Source organism: Galeopterus variegatus, unplaced genomic scaffold (genome assembly GCF_000696425.1).
Source record: "Galeopterus variegatus unplaced genomic scaffold, G_variegatus-3.0.2 Scaffold5377, whole genome shotgun sequence".
Taxonomy (NCBI): Eukaryota; Metazoa; Chordata; class Mammalia; order Dermoptera; family Cynocephalidae; genus Galeopterus; species Galeopterus variegatus.
In genome coordinates this window covers 74,939-88,022 of record NW_007731488.1, presented here as the reverse complement: position 1 = coordinate 88,022, position 13,084 = coordinate 74,939, and the positions used below count along the sequence as shown (strand labels likewise).

At 43.8% G+C, this 13,084-nt stretch overlaps 1 protein-coding gene across 1 annotated transcript in view; it reads left to right on the top strand.

Moving 5' to 3' along the window:
* SLC13A3 (solute carrier family 13 (sodium-dependent dicarboxylate transporter), member 3) overlaps window positions 1–13,084 on the top strand; it is a 76,195-nt gene that overhangs the window by 33,887 nt on the left and 29,224 nt on the right. The window contains 4 exon segments of the mRNA XM_008589328.1: window positions 780–1,045; window positions 2,018–2,181; window positions 10,526–10,592; window positions 10,859–10,881. Of these exon segments, the coding sequence (XP_008587550.1) occupies window positions 780–1,045; window positions 2,018–2,181; window positions 10,526–10,592; window positions 10,859–10,881 (520 nt within the window).

Here is a 13,084-nt window from a genome sequence, read left to right as displayed (position 1 = left end):
AGGAATAAACAGCACCTGGCACTTAACAGCCCAATAAATATTGGTTATTGTTACTATTCAGAGTGTGCCGTGTGTGCTGGGCATTGTGCTAAGTGCCATGTATGAATGGGGCAGTTGCTACTTGGGCTCCTTCCACAACCCTTTGGTCCTCACCATTCCTGCACATGCCAGTAGCTTCTTACTGCATCTGAGAAGCTCCACGGGAGTGTTTTCTCTGGCTGCAGGAGTGTGCTCCCCCTGTACATGGGGAAGACCAGAAGCATTAGGGAGTTTCTGTTCCCAGGAACAGCCCTTAACCAGTGATGGCCAGGAGTTGGCAGACAACTACTCCAGTTTCCTTGCTTCCCAGGCAGGGCAACTCTGAGGCATGTTCTACACTGTCTCACAGGGTTTCCCATCAGGACTGAGCCCCCATTATCCACGGTGGTGACCTTTGCATAAACATACTCTGTATTGGCTTTCTTCTCTATTTCACTTCCCCACTGCCCTTCTAGAACTTTTCATTCTCATCCTCATCCAGGGGTTACTTCTAAAAAAGTGGGGTCATTCATTTAGTCCTCAACAGTCCTATGAGGTGGACAGAAATGGCTTCCCCATTTTATAGTTGAGCAAAATGAGGCTCAGAAGGGTGACGCCATCTGCTCAAGGTCAAAGCTCTGGGTACTTACATACTCCACAGCTTCCCCAAGACTGCATTTTGATGGGCTCTGCCCCAGGACTTCTTCCCCCTCTGCACCTGAGCTCTACTGACCCCTGAGTCTGCGTCTCCCCCACTACAGGAAGGCCGCTGCCTGTTCACCATCCTGCTCATGGTGGTATACTGGTGCACAGAGGCTCTGCCCCTCTCGGTGACAGCCCTGCTGCCCGTCATCCTCTTCCCCTTCATGGGCATCCTGCCCTCCAGCAAGGTCTGCCCCCAGTACTTCCTCGACACCAACTTCCTCTTCCTCAGTGGTCTGATCATGGCTACTGCCGTCGAGGAGTGGAACCTGCACCGGAGAATTGCCCTCAGGATCCTGATGCTCGTTGGGGTCCAGCCAGCCAGGTAAGGCCAGGTAACAGGCCAGCCCTGCACTGGGGAGGAAGAGGGACCACACCTCTCAAAGCCCAAACCCATTCTTCCTGATTTAGTCACCCCGGCCAAGAAACTCATCATTTCCTGCCATTCATTCACTTATTCATCTCTCAACTATGAATATTTAGTGAGCACCTGCTGTGTGCCAGACTCAGTGCTAGGACCACGGGCAGTTGTTTTCAGAGGTGCATAAGAATCACCTGGGAAGCGCTTGAGATGCTGACCCTCCGAGGCTCCACCCCCAGGAAGTCCAGTCCCATAGTTCTTGAGGAGGCCACCTTAGCAGTATGACCCAGACTGCTCAGGGCTGAATCCCAGCTTACCTGCTCTGGAAAATGACTTAACTTCCCTATGCCTGCAAAATGGTGATGCAATAACACCTCCTTCACAGAATTGTTGTGAGGATTAAGTGAGTGAATGCAGGTAAATCACTTAGATCTGAACAGTAAATGCTGGAGTTATCATCCTTGTTTACCATTTACCTGCTTGGGTGGTGGAGGTAGGGGATTGGAGAGGGGAGGGGAAGCCGAGGGGATGGGAAAATGGGCTTGGAGAGAGGGGGAGGCACAGTCCAATCCTATAGGGCCCCAGGCCCTCTGGCTAGGAGCTGGACTTTTATTCTCAGAGGGTTAAGTGGCCTTTAAAATAGGGGTGCTGTTTCAGTCTTTTCTGTTGTTGTTTCACAAACCCCTTTGGCAATTTGTTGAATCTTAAGGATCATCCCGGAATAATGTTTTTAAATGCACAAAGCACAACATATGATTTAAAACATATATGAGCAAAGTTGAGCAAAGTCTCCTAAAGTCTAAAATAAGCCTGGAGAGTGGATTTGGTGCTCGCTTTGCCATTGGCTTGCCTTTTCTGAGCCTTAACATTCCACCTGTAAAACAAATGGGTTGGATCTGGGTTCTGGATCTACCTCTAACTCCCTCTGTTCCCCAGGCTCATCCTGGGGATGATGGTGACCACGTCGTTCCTGTCCATGTGGCTGAGCAATACTGCCTCCACTGCCATGATGCTGCCCATTGCCAATGCCATCCTGAAGAGTCTCTTTGACCAGAAGGAGGGTCGGAAGGACATCAGCCGGGAGAGTGAGGAGAATGCAGGTGAGGCTGTGGAAAGGGACAGGGGCCAACTCCACCAATGTGCAGGAGTGGGGGGCGGGGGATGTCCAAAGGATGTCAGGAAAGGCCAAGGGGAATGCACACTTATTGAGCACCTACTATATGCCAAGTATTTTAATAATAATAATAACTGAGAATTAGATAAGTCAGACCATGTTACCTTGTTTTTAAAAAATCTGCACTTATTGAGTGCTTACTATGTACCAAACAATGAGTTAAACACTTTACATATGTCATTCCCTTTAACTCTCAAAACATCCCTGTGAAGTTGGTACTATAATTAAACATTGTTTTAAAGCATTTGAAGAGGTGCTCAACATCATTAATAGCCAGAGAAATGTAAATTGAAACAGTGAGATTTAAATCAATGAGACTGGCAAAAATATAAAGCCAGAAACGCCCAGTGCTGGTAGATACGGGGGCCATGGGAACTCATGTGCAGTGCTGGAAAGAGTGTAGACTGGATCAGCCTTTTTAAAGGGCATTCTGCAAGTATTTAATCCAATTGAATTTGCATATACCTTGTAACCCAGTAGTTTTGCTCCTGAATGCAAATGCCAAAGGAATTCTTGCACAAGCCATGAGAGGACACACATGGCAATATTCCCTGCAGTATTCTTTGTGGTGTGGGGAGTTGGTGGCCACATGGGCTCCATTGCTAGCAAAAGGGTGGGTGAATGTGGTAGGTGCACACCACTGAGCACTTTGCTGCTTATAAGAGAAAAGAATTAGCAAACCATATAGTTGTATAAATGAATCTCATAAAACAGTTATGATTGGGAAGAAAACCAGAATGTGATATATAGAACACAGTCCCAATATGTAAACTAAATATACACACATGTGAATGACAAAACATTTTGTGAAAACACAAACAAAAAAGCTGCACATTATACACAGAATGGTTGCTATGGGAAGGATGGGAGTGGAAATGGGGACAGAAGGGACTAAAAATAAATAAATAAATAAGACAAAAGAGGGACCTTGGGCAACCAACATTGGTAATGTGCTATCAATGGGGGGATTTGATTTCCTCCACCTTCTAATATTGTGTTCTTAACAAAACTAAACACAGTTAGCCACTGTGTTTTTAGATGACTATGTGACAGCTCAGAGAGGGAAAGTGCCTTCCCCAAATCACACAATGGGCAAATGGCTGAGCCTGACTTTGAACCCAGGCAGTCTGGTTCCAGGCAGTCTGGCTCCACCCTCTTACCCATGAAACCAGCTGTACTCAAATCAGTGAAAATTCTTTTGGCTGCAAGTGGCTTAAAGAAAAAAAGATTTATTTTCCTCAGATATCAAGAAGTCAGAGAAAGGCAATTCCAGGATCTATTCAGATGCACAACGATGTCAGGACTTTTTGTTGGCAACTCTGTGATTCTCTTGGTCTTTCTCTCATGGTTTTAAAGTAGCTGCCCCATCATGTTCACTTCAAAATGTCTTACTTTTAATTTACATAAATATATTTTAAAAGGAAAGTTTAAATCAATACATAAATTATTGGTTTATCCCCAGCATGGATTCTTCCTTTGTTCTTTTAGTAATAGAATCTCCACATGGGTACATGGCTGTGCAGAGAAAAGGCTAAATTTCCCAGTTTCCCTTGCAATTAGATGTGGTCAGGTGACTAAGTTTGGCCAATGAGATTTGAGTGGAAATGATGTGCACAACCTCTGGGTTCTGCCCTTCCTGCTGTCTACTTCCTGCTGGGTGGAATATGAATATGGTGGCAGAAGTGAGAGATTCCACCTGGGACCCAAAGAGGGAAGCCTCATCTTGAGAGCTGGATGGCAGATCTGCCCCAGAAGCTTTGGATCACTTACCACAATTAAAATCACAAGCATTAAGCATGAAACCATGGGTTTTGTGTGCTAGTTATATTTTTTTCAAATATGCATTAAAATAAATATGTATTTGTTAAAATTTAAATGTTGATTCATATACCACCTAAGTTCATCTCACTTGCCGACAGTGGTATGAGTATTTATCCATCATGCACTAAGGGGTCCTGCTTATTTTATTTCTACAACTGCCCTGAAAACTAGGAATAATTATAAGTACTATACAGATAAGGTTCAGGGAGAAGAACCCGATGATGTAATCAGAATTACAATATTGGTAAAGTAGAGGAGACAGGTTCTATGCAAGGGCTAAGTCTTCCACATGGAAGGGAAGAGATGCTCTATGGCAGGGGTCAGCAAACTTTTTCTGTAAATGACCAGATAGTAAATATTTTAGGCTTTGTGGGCCACTCTGTTGCAACTACTCACCTTTGCCCTCGCAAAGAGAAAGCAGCCACAGACAAAACATAAACAAGCATGCGTGGCTATGTGGCAATAGCATTTTATTTATGAGTGCTGAAAATAAAATGTCATATCATTTTGTCACATCATTAAATAATATTAGTCTTCCATTGATTTTTTCCAACCATTTAAAAATGGTAAAACCATTCTTAGTTGGCAGGCCACACAAAAACACGGGGTGGGCCTGCTGTACAGTATTAGCATTACTGGGCTTTAAACTGTTACCCCCAAGTCATGGGGCTCTGAGAGAACTGCCCCACAGTCACCCTGGAGTGGCAAAAAGTGGCTGGGACTCTGTCCTTCCCCCCATTCCAACCCTAGCTAGATCCACTTTATCTGTTTTATACAGTGGGCTTCCAAATAACAATAACAGATGTTTACTGAGAACTTACTTAATACAAGAACTTTTCTAAGGGCCTCGTATCTGAATGAGATGGAGCTAGCACTGACCTCATTTAGAGGAATAAAAACTGAAGAAGAAATAAAAAAGGAGGATGAAATAGCCCCCCATGTGACACAGTTTCAAAACACTGGCTCTGGTGTTTTAAATCCAGGCTGGCTGACTTCAGAGTCTGCATTCTTTCTCTCCATTATTCTGCCTCCCCCCAAGCAAATGTTTGAAAGCCAATTCTTTCATTATAAAAGTGAAAAAAATCTGAGACCCAGGAAGGGGAAGGGACTTTCTCAAGGTCACACACAGTGGTGATAGTGTAGTGAACTCCAAAGTCTTCCTCCCTATGCTGCAAGATGTCAGGAAGGAAGAGACCCAGGGAGGCTGGGGCTATACCTACTTCCACAGACCATGGGATCAAAGAGCAGGAATTGGTTAATGATCAGCATGTATGACCTCAAACAAGGCTAATTCCAAAGCAAAAAGAGATAATCCCTTTCACTCAGTTTCTGTGTTTTGACCAGGGGGCAGGATGTGAGGACAAAGGTGGAGGGAGTGGACCCTGTTAGTGGGCCATGAGAGGAACAAGGGGGCTCCCAGGGACTTTAAATTCAGGAGGGACGTCTATACCAGCAGCAGCAACAATAATGAGCTATCATTTTCTGAAGAGCCACCATAAGCTAGACACTTTGCTAAAGTTTTCATACCTATTAGCCTATTTAATCTTCATAACTGCATCATGAGATAGATGATCTCAATTCTATGGATGAGGTGACTGAGTCTCAGAGAGGCAAAATGATTTGCCCACAGTAACATGGTAATTTAGTTGCTGAGTTCTGTCTGAATCCGGAATCTGTGCTTATGCACACCATGCCATGGTACAAGCCTGACTCTGCCACTAACCCACTGGGTCCTCTTGATCCCAACCTTAACCCACATCTCTGGGCCTCAGTTTCCCCAGGTGTAAAGAGGAAGGTAATAAACCTTGCCTAGCTTTCCAAGGCAGCTCCCAGAATGCTGTAAGATTACAAATGTGAAAGTCCTCAGTCTCCCCGCCTGATACAAACTGAAGGACTGGTATTATTCGAAAAAGACCTTACATAAGCACCAATCTCCTGATCAATTTCTGTACCTGGAGAGGTCTCTTTGGAGACTGTGCCGCACTGGCCTGTTTCCACGTGGTCTTTTGGGCTGCTATGGCAAGCTGGTGAGCACACAGACCTCTAAGGCATGGACAGCACCTGGAGTTTTCAGTCCCCCGTCTGTAACTGCAGACGACTTGTTCTCAACCCTGGTTGCACAACAGAATCACCTGCAGAACTTTTCAGAAATACTGAGGGCCCGTCCCCAGTCTAGGGTCACTAAACAAACTTTCTGGCATGGGGCCTGGGGACCCCCAGGGAATTCTAGTGTCCAGTCAGGGTTGAGGAAGGCGGCTGTGGGTTATGCCTGAGATGCTGATGACTCTGTGGACCTGGATACTGTGTGAAGCTGTGGTTCCAGCCTAGGCAGGAGGGGTATAGAACGAGCTAGAGATTGGGGGTAGCTTAGGGGTCACTGGGTCAGAGTCCTCTCTATCTGGCCATCCCCTGGGGAGCGACTTTGCCCCCACCATCAGTGTGCTATTAACAGCCCTTCGCTTCCTGCTTCAGTGCTCTGGGTTCCAGCTTCGGGCACTGCATGTGGACATGTGTTCCCATCACGTGAGCCCTGAGGCCCTTGTCCCCATGGCCTGGGCTGAGATGACCTGACTTTCAGTCTCCAGGCCCCTGCCGGTGGTCAGCAGGGCCAGCCTCAGGCACAGTAGAAATGAGTCAGTCACCATGAAATCCTGTTCCCTCATGGTACCAACAGGCAAATAGCAGCCCAGGTGGGAAAGGGACTTCCCAAGCCAGGGGGCAAGACAGGAAAAGAGCTGAAGCTGGGGTCCAGCCCCTTCCTCCCAGCCATGTGGCTGAGTATGTGGCCTGCTTTCCATGTGAAGGAAAATTCCACATAAAAAGAAAAGATTAAACTTTTTTTTTCTCTGCTAGAGTTCCTTTTCAGAGTATCAACACCCTTCAGCCAAAGACCCCAGGAACTCTAGGTAGATAAACAAGCCGAGTCTATTCATTGCAGCAGGCAGGAAGAGCCTACACCATGCTGTGAGTATCTCAGTGCAAGGGTATTAAAAAGAATCTGTGAGAGGATTTGGGCTCCGGTTGAATCACTTGGGGGAAGGTCTAAGGAAGCAAGGTTTGTTCTAGATTGTGTGCAGTCAGACACCAGGGGCCGTTCTCTGACTGGGTACAGCAATGCAGTCGCTCATTTAGCAAGAGAGGGGGGAGCTTGGTAGTTTGTCGGCAGCATAGTGACCTTGCACTTAGACAAGATTATGAAGTGGTCTTGCCTTGTCTCATTCTGTCACAGTCTCAGAGTGACTTTGTCTGAGGTTCTTGTTCTGTTAGATTGCTGAGGTCCAACAGAGAATAACACGGCTTGGCTGTGAGTGTCAGACCAGTTCCGGATGTCAGGGGCTGCTTTCTTTATTCTTTCTCAAGAGTAATCCCCATTTACTGAATCCTTGCTAGTACACAGCTTCCTGTTAAAATTTTTATATCAACGGTTGGCAAATTGCTGAGGTCCAACAGAGAATAACACGGCTTGGCTGTGAGTGTCAGACCAGTTCCAGATGTCAGGGGCTGCTTTTTTTATTCTTTCTCAAGAGTAATCCACATTTACTGAATCCTTGCTAGTACACAGCTTCCTGTTAAAATTTTTATATCAACGGTTGGCAAGCCATGGCCCACCAATTCCAGCCCATTTCTTGCTTTTTGGGCAGCCTGTGAGCTTAGGATAGTTTTTCTCTTTTTAAATGGTAGAAATAAATCAAAAGAAGAAAAATATTTTGTGACATGAAAATAATATGAAATTTCAATTTCAGTGTCTCAAAATAAAGGTTTGGCCACACTCAATCACTGATGTACTGTCTGTGGCTGCTTTCCTGCTATCGTGGCAGAGCCGAGAAGTCATAACAGAGACCACATGGCCCCCAAGGCCTAAAATACTCACTTTGGCTTTTTACAGAAGTTTGCTGGTCCCTGCTCTAAATGGGTTAAATCTTTAATCCTCTTGACAATCCTAGGAGAATTGTTACATCTATTTTGTGAATTAAAGAACTGAAGTCCAGGGAGATTAAGAGATTTATCTAAACCAGGGTTTCTTAACTTCAGTGCTATTGACATTTTGGATGGGATACTTCTTTGTCAGGGTGGGCTGACCTGTGTATTGTAGGATATTTAGCAGAATTCCCGGCCAGTAGCAGAACTGCACCCCCCCCACCCCACCCCCCCAGTTATGACCACCAAAACTGTCTCCAGATATTGCCCAACACACATGTGGGGCAGAATTGGCCCCTGTTGAGAACCAGTGACCTAAGGTCACGTAGTAATTGATGGAGCTATGATTTCAAACTAGGGCCCACATGTTTAGCCACTAGTCACACCCCCAGCTCCCAGGGTGGGTTGTTTTGCCCTTGGTGGTGGTTCCAGCTGCAGGAACTTTCAGTTTATTTATTTATTTTTGTCTCCAAAATATGGTCAAAGGCGCCTGGGGAGTATGGTCTATTAAAGCAGAGGGATACTTTAAAAGTGAAGTCAGATTCTGTCCTGACCCTCTTCTGCTCAAATGCTACCCTGGGTAGCATCTGACTCAGAGAAGCCAAAGTCCTTACTTCACAGTAAGGACTCAGAGACCCCTGCATGACCTGGCTCTCTTCCTGCCCTCCCCACCCTTGCTGTTTCTCTCATCTCGCCTCCTCTTACTCTCCTTTCCCTCAGCCCCTCCAGCCCCACTGGTTTCTCTTCTACTCCCAAGACACTAGGCACACTCTCACCCCAGGGTCTTTGCACCTGCTCTTCATCGCCCCAGATATTTGCATGGCTCATCCCTTCAGTTTCTTTAAGTCTCTGTTCTATGTCAGACTTTCCTTCCCAGTCAGACTTTCTTTCTCAGTCAGATTTTCTCAGACTTTCTTTCTCAGTCAGACTTTCTTCTCAGACAGACTTTCTTCTCGGTCAGACTTTCCTTGAGTCTTGAAAAAGGTGTCTCACTCAGAACACCTGTCCTCATCTCTGCTTCTCCATGACACTCGTCTGCATCTGACAAACTATATATGATGCTTATTTGTCTATGGTCTGTCTCTCCCACTGGAAGGGAAGCTCCACAAAGCATGATGTTCATGTCTTGTCACTTTGTGTCAGGCACAGGAGAGGCACTCCATAAAGATTTACTGATGATTGATTGGCTAGGGTTCATGAGGCTGAGGGCTGGCCCTGGGCTCTGAGTTGCACTGAGCTCTTACCCCAAAAGCAGAATCGAAACACATCCACAGCTTATTCACTCTTGGTTTCTACAGTCACCAGGCTAGTCCAGCCACCATTGTCTCACCTGGAAAAAGTGATAGATCCTGAACTGAGTTCCCAGCTTTCATTTTTTCCTTCTGCAGCTCATCCTCTCCTACCAGGTACAGAGACATTGGCAAAATGTAAATCCTGTCATCCCTCTTGGGCACTAAATTCTTCAGAGGATCCCCATTCCTGATTTGGCTCCTTTGGACCTTTGCCTACCCCATCCCCATCCCCCATCCCTCCTAGGCCTTCCCTACTTACCACTTTCCCAGCACATTGGACTTTCTTGGTTCCTCAACTCTGCCAGCCTTCTTACTGCAGGGCCTTTGCACTTGCTGTTCCTGTTTTCTAGAATGATCTCATGGCTCTTCATATGACTGGCACCTTTTTATCTTTGAGGTCCCAGATCAAATGCCATCAGCTCACACAGTGTCTTCTCTGTCGACCTGACCTCATAGTCTACCTGCTCCCCCTTCCCACTTTACAGTCACTTTTTAATCACATTGCCTAGTTTTATTTCATCCGTAACATTCATCACTACCTGAAATTTTCTTCATTCATATATTGCCTGTATCCCCTTCTAAAATATAACCTTCATAGGAGCAAGGAACTTTTTATATGTTGGTCACTGAATACCCTGAGTTCATAGGCAATAGCACATAGTAAGTGCTCAATAAATACTTTTTGGATGAATGAATGGACAATTGGGGTCACCCATCCCATTGCTGATCCATTACCACTCATAGCTGGTCTCTCCCAAATATTGCTTTAGCCATGGCTGCTCAGATAAATTAAGGCTTGAGTTATGGGTTGTCAAGCAGCGTTGCAGCTAACTCCCTGCGCATGGGCCTGGGGCCATCTCCAGTGTGGATGGTGGGTCAGGAAGATGGAATGGTAAGTGCCTTGGCTTTTCTTTTTCCTTCCTTTCTTCCTTCTCTCTATTTCTTTCTTTTTCTTTTTTTTTTAAAATTCAATGAATAGTACAGGATCCTTGGCAATGAAGAGGCATTCTTGACTGACTACCCAAGCATCAGGACGCTCCTGTCCCATTTGCTATGTTACACTAAAGACATCATGCTCTTTCTTCCTAGCTGCTGTGCGGAGAAATGGCCTTCAAAATTCAATGAATAGTACAGGATCCTTGGCAATGAAGAGGCATTCTTGACTGACTACCCAAGCATCAGGACGCTCCTGTCCCATTTCCTATGTTACACTAAAGACATCATGCTCTTTCTTCCTAGCTGCTGTGCGGAGAAATGGCCTTCACACTGTGCCCACGGAGATGAAATTTCTTGCCAGCACAGAAGAGTAAGTTCCTGGTGAAATTCATAGAGAAGCCAGTGCTTGATTCAAGGAGATGCCGAACAAGGATTCAATTCTTTGCTGCAAGCAATTCCCCTCCATTCTCCAAATTTTTCTCCAAATGACCCAATGCTCAAGTTTCCATCATTCATCCCTATGGCATAGGCAAGCCTCCTTTTTAAAAAATGTGGATGTGGGAAGGGCAGGGGAGCACATTAAATCCCTAAAGTTCTGAGTGAGGTTGAGGGTTTTAGGTGCTTTCTTCTTGAAAGGAGGGACCCAGAAGAGCAAGAGAGTACAAACTACGTGATAGTCAAGGAGAAGAGGCATGCAGGCAGGCAGGGTCAAGAGGCTCTAGAGACAAAAAATGTCCTCTGATACAATAACAGGCCTTTGCACTTGCAAGACTTAGAAAGCATCTTCACATGGGTGTCTCATTTAGTCTTCAACATCCTTTGCTTATGGCAACGTAGTTATGATCATGGGATTTGGAATCACCCAGACCTGACTTGAAACTCTGGCTCTGCTACTTACCACCCATAATGCTGCTTTGTAACCTGCTATTTCACTTAATGGAGTGTAGTGGACATCTTTTCATCTCAATAAATTTGTCAACATCATGATCTTTTAATTATATAGTTAGTATTCTTAATTTCGTTCTTTTCTAAAACTCTTTAAGTATACAGGGAAAACAATCCAGAAAATACAAATAAGGAATAAAAGGAAAAAAATCCATAATTCCACCCCCAAGAAAGGCATCAAAACAACTTTGTATATACCTTTCTAGACTTTTTAAATACATGATTATTCAGGAAACATGAATATTTTTAGAATTAAACTAAGTAATACTGTTCCCTGCCTTACAGCTTTCATCTTAATAAACACCCATCTAAATCATCATTTTTAATACCTGCATTGGTGTTCTAAATAAATAAATAAATAAATAAAAATAAATAAATCAAACCTTAACCCCTGGGTAAGATGAATTTCTACTCCATTCTCAAATTTTTTGATTTTAAGATCTGATGATAGAAACCAGTGATTCCTAGCCATGCATGCAAATTCAAATCACTAGGGGAAGGGAAGAAGTCTGGGCCTCACTTATAGGGATTCTAATTCAGGAGGTATGGGGTGTGGGCTGAACATCCATATTTTACCAGTTGGTTTGAGCCCATTGAGTTCTACTATAAACTGTACATGTCTTTTTTCTGTTCTTTGAACAAGGCCTGGCTGTGCCTCGTGGTTTTTGGTCAGTGACAGAAAAACCATAATCCAAGATGATCCTTCTTCAGATGTGGGGAGATTCTAGGCTTAGCCCTCTAGTTTCCTTGGTTTTTTGTTGAGGTCGGAGCTGGCATTTGGTATTAGGGTTTGCTGGAGCACACCCCCAGGACTGGACAGGAAGAGGTGGGCTCTGGGGATGGGGGCAGGGCCTGAGTTAGGGGATGGAGAGAAGGGCAAGGGGCAGTTGCTGTCAGAGGGTTCTCAGGCTGCCTGTCTATTCTAATGTGAGTGGGATTTTCTCCCAACCTGCAAAGAAATTAGGGAAAAAGCACTAGAGCTGTAAGTGAAAATATTAAACATGTAGGATCTTGAGTAAATTACATGCAAATTGTATGCAACAAACAATGGACCCTCTGGTATGGAAGGAGGGATTGAAAAGGAATTCCAACTAATATTGATTTTGATTCTCCAGCTCAGAGCCAAAAGGAGGCTGGGGAGACAGGAGACATAGCTACTCTGAGCAGTCCCTTGGTTCTTGTTCCCAAAATACATTTTATTGGTTTACTCTGATTGTAAAATGATATAAGCACATTATAGAGCACTTGGAAAATATAGAAAAAATTAAGTCTGAAATACCTTCAATCACATTCTTAATATTTTAGCAGACTTCCTTCTAAGTCTTTTCTATGTGAATTCATTAAATATATGAATATATTTAACCTTATTGTCATCATACTGTTTATACAGTTTTAGAGTATAATTTTATCATTGAAATTTTTTAGAAACGCAATTTTTAATGACTATAAATTTTCCCATTTTGGGTAAGTGTCATACTTTAATAAAAAAATAAAGTATTTAAGTGTCATTCTTTAATTAAAAAATAAAGTATTTAAGGGCCGGCCCAAGGCTCCCTTGGGAGAGCGTGGTGCTGACAACACCAAGTCAAGGGTTAAGATCCCCTTACTGGTCATCTTTGAAAAAAAAAAAAGTATTTAATTTTAATAAAATATCTTATAAAGTATTTTATAAAGTATTTTATTTTTAATGGGCATTTAGATTGTTTTCATTTCATTATTATTATTACTATTTTTCTACTATAAATTATGAGACTGACCACATATCTGCTGATATTTTAATATTTTAAAAACAATATTTTTAGTTTTCTTTTGTCTAATGACAGAGGTGTGCTTATTCATTGTAGAAAATACAGATAAAGAAATAGAAGGAAATAAAAATTTCTCATAATCGCATTATATAGAGGTTATTAATGCTTT